Source organism: Phalaenopsis equestris, unplaced genomic scaffold (genome assembly GCF_001263595.1).
Source record: "Phalaenopsis equestris unplaced genomic scaffold, ASM126359v1 Scaffold000203, whole genome shotgun sequence".
NCBI classification, from domain to species: Eukaryota; Viridiplantae; Streptophyta; class Magnoliopsida; order Asparagales; family Orchidaceae; genus Phalaenopsis; species Phalaenopsis equestris.
In genome coordinates, this window is record NW_018164645.1 from 1,544,448 (window position 1) to 1,556,018 (window position 11,571).

Genomic DNA, 11,571 nt, shown 5'->3' on the forward strand with positions numbered 1-11,571 from the left:
AGAAAGGCTTCATGTAGTGTCCTTATGAGCATGCTCTTTACATCAAGAATGAGGATGAAAATGTCTTGATTGTTTGTTTATATGTTGATGACTTGATCTTCACAGGAAGTAATCCAAGCATGTTTGAGAAGTTCAAAGAAGCAATGACAAAAGAGTTCGAAATGACAGATATTGGGCTCATGGCATTCTACCTTGGCATTGAAGTCAAGCAAATGGAAGATGGGATCTTCATCTCACAAGAAGGTTATGCAAGTGAGATATTGAAGAAATTCAAGATGGAGAATAGTCAATCTATAAAAACTCCTGTAGAATGTGGAGTCAAGCTATCACAGTTTGATGAGGGAAAAAGAATTGATCCAATATTTTTCAAGAGTTTGGTTGGAAGTTTGCGCTACTTAACATGCACAAGACCTGATATTCTTTATGTTGTTGGACTTGTTAGTCGCTACATGGAGACTCCGACTGTTACCCACCTGAAGACTGCTAAAAGAATTATGCGCTATATCAAAGGTACAATTGATTTTGGCTTATTTTACTCATCATCCAACAATTTCAAGCTTGTAGGATATAGCGACAGTGATTGGGCTGGAGATATGGATGATAGAAAGAGCACTACAGGGTTCGTGTTCTTCATAGGAGACACTGCTTTCACTTGGATGTCAAAGAAACAACCAATTGTCACTCTTTCTACTTGCGAAGCAGAGTACGTGGCTGCAACCTCATGTGTTTGTCATGCAATTTGGCTTCGAAACTTATTAAAGGAGATAAGTTTACCACAAGAAGAGGCGATTAAGATTTGTATTGATAACAAGTCTGCAATCGCGCTAGCAAAGAATCCTGTTTTCCACGATAGAAGCAAGCACATTGATATGTGTTATCACTACATCAGAGAACGCATCGAAAGAAGGGAGGTACAAGTGCAGTACGTGAAGTCTCAAGACCAAGTTGCAGATATTTTTACCAAGCCACTGAAGAGTGAAGACTTTATTAAAATGAGAAGTTTGCTTGGAGTCACAAAATCAAGTTTAAGAGGGGGTGTTGAAATATAAACTTGTTTTAGTTGTTTAAATAAAGCTTAATTTCTATAAGCTTATTCTAGAATATGTGGTAGGTATGAAATTATTGTGTAGTAGGTGTGGTAGGTGTGGTAGGTGTTGAATTATTGTGTGGTAGGTGTGGAATTATTTGTAACCATTGGATTGTAATTGTGGTGGCACAATCTTAGCCATTAATTTAGGAGGTGCCACTAGTATAAATAGGGGTGGAGTCTTTGAGTTTGTATCAAGCCAAGTTAAGGTGTTAAACAAGAGTGAAGCTTCTTCCATAAGTTGTTTTTTAGCCTTTGTCATTTCCTAAAAGCTTTTCCATTCCAACAGTAGGAGCAAATTATTAGTTTGATTTTGGTTCGATTATTAAAGTTCTTGTTCATTAGGCTTCTTGGATCATTGTTAAAATATGATCATGATTCTATATATTTAATCTCATTGGGGACGTTTTTGTTGTTTTGTTTATTCTTTTCAAACTTACTATTTGGACACAAATATTGATTTAAAATATTTAAAAATCTTTGTTGAATGTTTTACAGTGGAGGATCTAATATTGCTTGCGAGTACATACAATTTAATAAAGACCTCGTAATCATGGATGAATGGTAAAAGTGAGACAGATGGTGGTGAGATTTGAGAGAGAGTCTCAAGGATCGTGTTTTGAGTTTTTTCCTTAGACAAGTCCGAAAAAATTGCTCATATGAAGTTTTCTTAATTACAATATTAAAGAGGGAGAAAGACTTTGGAACGAGGTCCAAAACTCTCTTCTCTCCTCTTATCTACCGTTTTATAAAAAAAAAAATCAATTTCTAAAGTATCACACCAATACATGATGTCTTAATGAAAAAACTAAGGAATGGATGTGAGGCGGTGCCTTTTAAGAGAGGTTGAACCTGTGTTCTTCATAGTAATTTTATATTAATGATGATCTTCCCTAATAGCTATCCCTACTAGGTGGGCATATGTCACTTCCTCTGTAGAGAAGTGATTCAGCCTCTTCATTATGCATGTGAACTCGATTCAGTCACTTTAGCATATGAACTCAATTCAACTTATTAGTTTCCATATTTAGAACACACACAAAATTCTTGTTGCGGTCATAATATACACTTAAGGTTCAATCAATTAGAAATAAACAACCATAATGTGGAGTAGAATCACAACAAATTCTGGGAATTAGGAATAAAATAAAAAAAGCAAAACCATAACAAAAAATAATTCCATTGAAAACATACGAGGACTTGTGAGAAAAAAACTTGAGAAGGGGAATAAATAATGGAACTGAACCACCAAGAAATTTTTTCTATAAAGAATCATAATTGTTAAGAAATACACACTGAGAGCTTTTCTCTATTATCAATAAAAACTTAAAGAACTTCTCTCTCTAACAATTTCTCATAATCTCCCAAAAAGAAGGCTCTTGTTGAAATTCTCTCTCTCAACCATTTTCTACCTCTTGAGAAGCCTATCGAAAATGACGCATTTGAGATAGCATCACTTCATCCCTCGAATCGAAGGCTTAAAAACCAAAAGCAAATCAACTGCCCCAACGGCAAACCACGCTGAGTTAGGGGTGTAAAAGAGCCGAGTCGAGCTCGAGCCACTCTTGGCTTGAGCTTGAGCTTGAGCTTGATTAATTTTATCGAGTTCGAGTTCGAGTTCGAGCTCGAGCTTAAGACTAAGAGGTCGAATCGGCTCACGAGCAAACTTGTTTATTATTAAAGAGAAAAAATAATATTAATTTAAAGTAATGTTATAATAAAATGACATATAGAATGAGCAATTAGGAAAGAAATAATAGAAAATTACATCATATAATATACAAAATATGTTTTTTTAAAATATTTTTAATACTTCAAAGATAAAGTCTTTAAATTTATTATATTTTGAGTAACTTCATATTAATATTTTTTAAACTAGCTAGCTCACGAGCTAGCGAGTCGAGTCGGGAGTAGCATGAGCTTGGCTTGTTAGCTCATCAAGCTTAGTTCACGAGTCACTTATCGAGCCGAGCTCAAGCCGGCTCACGAGTTGGCTTGAATCACTTACAACCCTACACTGAGTAGCGACATAAATATTTTGTGCATGGTTTTGGGAAAGAAGCGAATGATTTGAAACATCTCAACATAGTTATGTCCGTTGCGGTGTGGTTACGTAAGCTGCTCGGCGCAGCTACGTCCAAATTGGGTATGACCACATCATCACAGTCGCATGGGTGCCTGCAAGGAGGTGCAACTGCTTGCGGTTGTTCTGCTTCCGGGGTGTTTCTTCATGGTCCACTCTTCAACTTGTCTGTGCTCATATATGTATTTGCCGTACTTGTACATATAATCTTAATAAATCATTATTAATTAAAATAATATTATTTTCATTTTTACACTAGAAATTAATGAAAAATAATAATCATTAATTAATTAATTATTTATTTATTTATTTTGAACAAACAAATGAGCTACTGTATTTATTTTTCATCCAATAAAATCGAAGTGAAGACTTGTCCTCTTCTATGTATCTTGTATTATTGGAGATTATACCTTTAAGTTGAATAACAGAGGCTCCCAACTTGCATGAGGCTTTACTTTTGTGTCTACATAAACTTAATAACTAGAGAGAGAGAGAGAGAGAGAGAGAGAGAGAGGCATAGTAGAAGCAGCTTTAGCTTTATTTGTTGGTCTGTCTTCTCTTTCTCTTTTTCATTGAAGCAACAAATAAGAGATATTGTGGAATTTTAGCAGAGCCCCAAATATGTAGTTATCCAACCTTTATCGCTTTGATTTTGATGAGGAGCACATGAATTCAATCCATCATGGCAGGGTCTCGCAAAGATATGAGAACATAACCGTACAGGAATCAGATTCGAAGATGCCCTCTGCACCCTTGCAAAGCATGTCCATTATATTAAATAAATCTATCAGGAGGACGATTTTGATTGATTTATTAGTCAGCTTTTTCAATTTATATTGCGCTGCTCCATCAATTGCTCTTAGAAAATAATGATAACAAGTTTTTTCCTTTAATTCGCTTATTAAAAGCAGACTGGAGGCTAGTTCTATATGGAATGTTCATCTGGTGAAGAAGAGAGTGGCAACTATCCCGTACCCTCTCACCTTCTTGTAGTTGTTCAGATATTTGCACAATTAATTAAAAAGTCTTTATCATAATAATATAGAATGTAGTAAAATAGATAAAGATGATTTTTGGAGACATTTACTGCTTTTCTGTGTGAGATAAATGAATAAGGTGGCAAGAAGATATATATTAAAATATGTGATGGAAAATTTGTGTCATACGAATATTTAACATACACACAGATAAAAGAAAAGTAGCCAGAGAAGACAAATTAATTTTTTTACATGAAAAATTCGAGGAAAGAGAAAAAAAATCACGGAGTCTGGTCTAGTTAAAATAATCCACAATATATTCGGAAGTACAAACGTATGCTCTTCTCTCATGATAGAGAGAACGAAGTTACAATCATACACTAAAAACGACACTTATCTTTATTTAGCTAAAAAAATACAACTGTTGAGAAATTCAACAACAGTCGTAATTTGGCTACAATAGTTGCAAGTAGTGATTGTCGATCTCCAGTGGTTGTCGACTGTGGACTGTTGTTGAAGATGGTTAGAGACTTGAATGTTGGCAAATGATTACTCGTCAAGTCTCCTCTCAAACACACCGCCCCCCCCCCCCCCCCGACCCCCCGCCCCCCCCCCCCCCCCCCCTCTCTCGTGGCACATAACTTAACTAATCGCTTAACCGAAACAATCCATATTGATCCCTCTTAATCATAGGTGATTTTATAAGGATTTGGGTGCCTTAATGATCTCAAAATTAAACAATTTTATCAAACTCATTGAATTACTATCGTCGAGACACTCAATTCGACTCTACATATGTCAAATTTGGAGGTCATTTAACCATTCAATTGACCATCTAGAGCTTCCAAATGTGCTCAACTGCTTGATCTTGGCCCGATTAGATATGGATTGAACTAATTATAGAGTTGTTGGGCTTCTTTAGGCAAAACACTCAATTTCACTATAAACTTGCTAAATTTGAGGCGGGATGATCTTGAATTTGAATTTAAAATATTTCTTGCTAAAAAATACATTGATTAAGATTTGTGTTAGATGATAAAAATTTTTTAATGACAGATTCAATTTCATATGAACATTTTTAATTCTGACTGAAAGCTTGAAAGCATACAGAACTATAGCTCATTATAAAGGAACCTTATGTTGGTCTTTTATTAAATTAATAAAGATGAAGCACTTATTGCACTCTTCGTAAGAATGTCCGATTAAAAGTTGCACATGGTAACCAAAAGTTGACTCGATTTTTGAATAAACCTATTTTAAATTTGTATTTTCATGAATAACTACACAACAATAAGTAGTCTTAATTAAATTGGGTAAACTGGAATTAATTACTAACATGTCAGCAATTCGAACTACTGAACCTCGTGGCGTATTGTACCATCTCTCATTTCACGTAATTGCAAGTGCTCTGACTGATTAGTATGTCCCTGCTTCTCAGAAAATTATTACATGTGGTTGACGGCACATCCGAACAATGATCTGAATGTGGTCGGTCGGCCACGCAGCCATAGATCCATATTTTCAGCTGTCATTGTATTCTTCCTCATGTGATAAAGAGCTCTTCGCATGCATTGGTTCTCTTTTTCAAATGAAATTCTTTTCTAGCATCATTAGTTATGTCATAAGTCACCAGCTAGTCTTGAACCATGCTTTATTATCATAAAAACCCTAAACAATCATGATAGTCTATGCAATATATACCAACACTTCTCTATAAAAAGATTTTTTCGTCCAACACGTGTTGGACACGCCTGTTGCATGTCAAATTTTAAAAAATGATTTAGCACGTGTGTTGGATAATTAATTGGACATGCATATCCTAAAATATTAAAACTTTAAATCATATATATATATATATATTAAATTTTGCTGATTAATGTTGTATTAAATAATTTATGCTTATTTTTTCTATGCAATACTTTAAAAAAATTAATAATTATTATATTTTTAATTTTTTATTAAAATAATTACTTATTATTTTTTATGATACCTAATAATGTTTTTATAATTAAAGCTAGGAGATTAAATAAACCTATGTCAAAGGATCATTCACTTGATTTTTGTTAAGCCGATTTCTTGTAGGATTGGACCCCATAGTTTTATGTGCCCTAATGAATTCTCTACTTTCATGCCAAATAATAATAGTGATAATAATTGTATATGCATTCGCATATCTCATATCTTAGTTTTTATATTTGGGCACATAGCAGTCAAATCTTTAATATCACATAAAAAATAGCGTTATTATCACTTTTTAAAAGTATAATAGATCGTTTCATGCATAATTTTAAAGCACGAAACTGCATACCTAAACATCAAAGTTTAGTTGTGAGATATGTCAGTGCATAAGAATAATGTGCTACTTTGTAAATTTTCCATAAAACTAAAGCAAACTTATAAAATATCATATTGAGATCATTTTTTTCATGATTTATTTTTTGCCTTTATTTTTAAAAACATGTTTATTTAAGGTATTTCCTACATATTTCTTTTTCTTAAAAAAATTAATTGTTTTATAAAACATTAAAAAAAATTAAGTATTACTTTTGTTTTAAAACGAATATAACTTATTTTTGAATATGTCAGATATATTTTATTTCAAAACAAAATATAATTTTTTATTTCTTTTTATTATATTTTTATAAAACAAAGTGTAAATAAATAAATTTATGTCGGTTGTACATCTTTTAAAATATAATTTGTGTTCTGAGTTAAATGAATGAAAATAGTAAAAGTTTATGCTCAAATCATACAATTAGAGAAGATAATTCAGTTACCAAGCATGATATAGTGACTTTTATTCTAATATATGTATAGCTGTGTATGTTTATCTCTTGAATCCAGATCTATCTGAGACTTGTCCTGTCAGGGCGAAGATGGTTGTTCAAAGGCCCTTTTAGCCCATTTTGTTTCACAGAACATGCGATACAAGAGAGGGGAAAGAGAGAGTTCTTCTTACATGAGGGGTTTAGAGAAAGGAGAGCTCAATGACCTCTTAATACATGTCATGAATCTTCTATTTATAGAAAATAAAGGAAAAAAATACAATATTTCTATCTTTGCCCTTGCTTTAAAGTGGATAGTACAATATATTTTAGCCTTTTTATCTTGGACTGTCTAATTATCTCGAGATATGTGAAAACCATTTTTAGGTGTACATATCTATATGTATGTATCTTTGTGTGTGTGTGTGTGTGTTGTTCATTGTGACTCTTTGATTAAGATCTACGAAGTCGGTTTCAAGTCCCCTCGAGCTCGCCTAAACACATCCGTCTTGCAGCGCAGGATTAAGTGGTTAGGCAAATGAGGGTGAGTTAGGGCTTGTATTATAGCCTCCGACCATTCTTTAATATATATAAATATCAACTTAACTATACATGAAATGGGATATTTCATATTCTAAAATTTAAAATAGTGATATTTTTTAGGGGTAAAAATGTAAGAAAAAAATAGATGCTAGACATTTAAATATATAATAATTGAGCGGTATGTTTGTAAATGAACCCGAATAAATTTTCACATAGATACTAAAATTTTGCCCCCAAAATTAAAAACCCATTATTTGTCCTTTTTATAATTGTAATTAATTTATTTGAATTCCATTAGATAATTTTTATTATGGCCAAAGATTTAAAGCTAAACTTAATCAGGCATGAAAATGGACTCAAATGACAATGAAAAACACGAATATACCATACAATTAAAGACCTTCAAGTCTTTTCGATAAGAAGGAATTATTCATGGAAGATTTAGGTTTCATTTCGACTTATGTTGGAATCTTACTTTACTTTTTCTTTGTTTTTGTTTTTTGGGAGACTGTCATTTTCTCTTTGCGTCAGGAACACACTAATTTGAAGCCTGAAAAGCTTTGCTTTTATGCTTTAGGCTTCATTAACTATCTACAGTTTAAATACTAAATAGGAGCATTTAGAGAGGAAGAACCAGCATTATTATGCTTTAGGATGGGCAAAATCTCCAAAAAGTCTATTTTTTTAGTACTGTGAAATTTATCATTTATGTGGAGAAATCTTAGGGCCCGTTTAGGGCAGCTTATTTGGTGCGGTGGCGTTTTGAAAACGCGTCTGAGCTATTTGGGTAAATTGTATTTTCACAGCTTATGTGTTTTCAAAACCGCAGAAAACAACGCTTTCAACAACGCTTTCACACCGCACCTAGATATGTGCGGTGGGAGCTTATTATTGGCAACGATTTAGCTTTTCCAAAATAATTAAAATTCGTAATAGCCACCGCACATAAATTATCAGCAGATTATTCAATAAACTACAACTGCCCCAAACAGACCCTTAAATTTCAGGAGGCAATTGCTTATTCTGGACATAGTTTGATTCCACCACTGAGCTTTTAAATACATAGTACACAATTCTTATATATTTATATATGTAACATCACATCAAAAATATTACCATCACAATTAAACACACATTTTTATGCATAGGTTGGTGACACCAAGATGACATAAATATAAATATCAAACCTTTAGTACAAATCTCAAATTTCAGGGTGAACAACTGCCCAACCTGCACAAAACTAGTTCCACCCTGATCATCATTATATCTTAAGAGACAGACACACATATATCGTCGAACATTAAAAAAAAAAAGAGAGAGAAAAAATATCTTCCTTCCAATATAAATTAAGTTATAAATTATAGCATCCAATATTGCTATTATTATGTTTTCACTAATATTACTAAATTTGTTCATTTCATCTCTCTTTTTTTTTTCTTCCTTTATAATATTTCCAATATAAATTAAACAACATTTATGTTTTTATTGCATGTAGTAAGGTAGTGTTGTGCAACCAAAAAAAGCTCATTTTCTATCTAGTCATTCTTTTGACTAAATATTTATAAAAAATCAAGAGAAATTCTCTCATTTAATCAATCGAAAAAGTTCAGTGTCCAGTCCAGAAACACACAAAGGGGAAGAAATTATTAATTTCAGTCAAATATGAGTCTGATTTCAATTCTTTAGAGACCAACTGAACACTTTTGAGTCAGAAAAGGATAAAAGATGGGAGCAGTACTCATTATAACAGTAGCCACACCAGCTTCCATATCCTACTCGCATGTACTTCATACATCATCAAATCCTTTCACAATCAAAAGTGGAAGAGTAGGATGCAACAAGTTTTCACTCATCATTATAGCTTTTATTTTGATTTAAGTCTTGGTGCTCAATCATTAAAATATGTTGTTGCTAACTCAATTATCATTCATGTTTGTCAATATCATAAATCATAATTCACAAGGAGCCAACTCAACTTTGTGGAGCTGCAATGAGATCAAGCCTCTTCTTGAATGTTGAGTGCAACTCATTGGAGTTGCAAAATATATGAACAATTCAATCAATATTTACCACAAATATAAGATAAAACATATGAAAAATATAAGATCCATCACGTTTCAAGACAAATGCTTAAAAGCAATGTAATTGATGCAACAAACATAAGACAAAGAGTGTCAAAACATATGTGAGTTTAAAGTTTAGTTCAATATCAAATAGCTTAAGAATGGAGTAAAAATAGCAAATGATTAGTATTCATCCATAGGTTTAAATTTGAAGTTTGAAATGGGATTAGGTCTTAAGGATATCGATCCAATTTTGCTCTTGAAGAAAGTGTTGTATTATTTTATTAATTGGGGGTAATTTGGTCTTTTAAAATTATTTACTTGTATGTCCTATTCTTCCTCTATAAAAGGGACTTGAGTGATTATGAGAGTTGCATTGTGAGAAGTGTTGAGTTGTTTCTCTCATCATCATCCCATATTTGATCTTCTGAGTCAAGCAATTTCGTATCTGAGTCACAAGCACTTCATTTATCTTCAACCAAGCCCTCTCTGATATCTCTTCAGGGCATTCTTTGCTATATAGGACTTCCTCCAGATTCAGAGAACACAACACATTCATCGCCTCGCATGACCACATGTCAAAGTTCTCTTTGATGTCAAATTTCGTCACATCAATTTTGACGGGATATATAACCATCTCATGAATTGATTTTTCCACCATCAGTGGATGTTGAAGAATATGACATTATGTTATTGCTCTCACTATTGGAATCTCTTTCCAAAAAAAATTCCTCCAGCAGAATACTTTTTATCCCTTCAAACTTTGTGCAATAGCCATTCAAAAAGAAAATTTCTTTTTAAGAGGATCACAGAAATATTCCAGTTGGCGCCAATTTTTTTATCGCGAGTGTAGAGTGTTCATTTGACTGGCTCGAGACAATTCACAACTCCTTCATAGCTTCACGTAGCACAAAACACTCATCGAGACCTCGTGTACGTGTTCAAGGCACGAAACCAGGGTCTGCAACGATTCGACCTTACCCGGGAGAACCCTTAGTTGAACGGACTCACCCAAGACATTGAGCATGTTTGATGTTCATTATGGTGATTAGAGGTCCCTTTGTATCCATTCAGAGCCTCCCCAGAGTCGAGGGAAGTCATGGGGCCTTCCTGCACGCGCTGCGGGAAAAATACGGCTTGAAATGCCCTACCCACACTGTAGTCCAGGGCGCCCGTCAATAACAAATTCTCCAATCAATGCACAAGCAAAATACTCATTTTATAGGCTAGGGGATCATAAATTATTCATATGTGGTCTACCATAGTCTTCAAAGCGAGAAAATCCTCCGTCATGCACTTCCAGTGTGAACCAAGCTTTTCGAAGCTAGACCGGGGCCTAGGCGCCCAAAATGCCCTCCCGGATGGTCAATACCAAGCCCTTGGAAGTCTGGCACTAGTTTCCAATGCATAGGCGCCAGACTAGGCACCTAGGCACCAGTCCTGAGCGCCTAAGCACCCAAAATAGCTCAAAATTGTCACTTTCTCAAGAGCTGGGAAGCTATGCGCCACCTGGGTAGCACCAGATTAGGCGGCTAAGCACCAAAGTCGCGGCACCTAGGACCAATCCAATCCTAGATCGCGAAAAAAAGCTAATTTGCCTTGGCACACCCCGAGGCAGCCAAAATGCAAACTTTGTGATGATTTGCTTTTGGGAAGAGAAAAGAGGTAGATAATACCACATTTAGGCCTCTCTTTGAGGTTTACAAGAGGGCTAAGTAAGGGGGCAAATGGGAGATTTCCTTTGGTGAGATGGTTTAAACCTAGGGGAATATCCTTTCTGCCAATCTCTTCTCATTTGTTAGTTTTTGGGGGGCTGAGGCTTGGAGATCTTGAGAGGGCAAGGGAGTGTTTCTTCTTCCTAGGAGCAAGGGTTTCTTCTTGAAGGCCTTGAGGTGGAGTGCTTGGTGAAAAGATGAGAGTGAGAGATTCTACTTCCTTTTCACTTTTTTCTTCTTCCACAAGAAACTCTACTTGCTCCTCTTTTTTACTCCCCTCCTTCACCTTCCTCCGTCATTTACCTTGAGTGTGTGAGGAGATTTCCTTGAGGAGAGAG

The 11,571-nt window shown here is 34.4% G+C and overlaps 1 protein-coding gene across 1 annotated transcript in view; it reads left to right on the forward strand.

The window, feature by feature from the left end:
• Positions 1 to 1,050, forward strand: part of LOC110022962 (uncharacterized mitochondrial protein AtMg00810-like) — a 3,963-nt gene extending 2,913 nt beyond the window's left edge. Inside the window, exon 2 of the mRNA XM_020722137.1 lies at positions 18 to 1,050. Within this exon, the coding sequence (XP_020577796.1) occupies positions 18 to 1,049 (1,032 nt within the window). The 3' untranslated portion in view covers position 1,050. The remainder of the gene's footprint in view (positions 1 to 17) is intronic.
• The last annotated feature ends 10,521 nt before the right edge of the window (positions 1,051 to 11,571 follow it).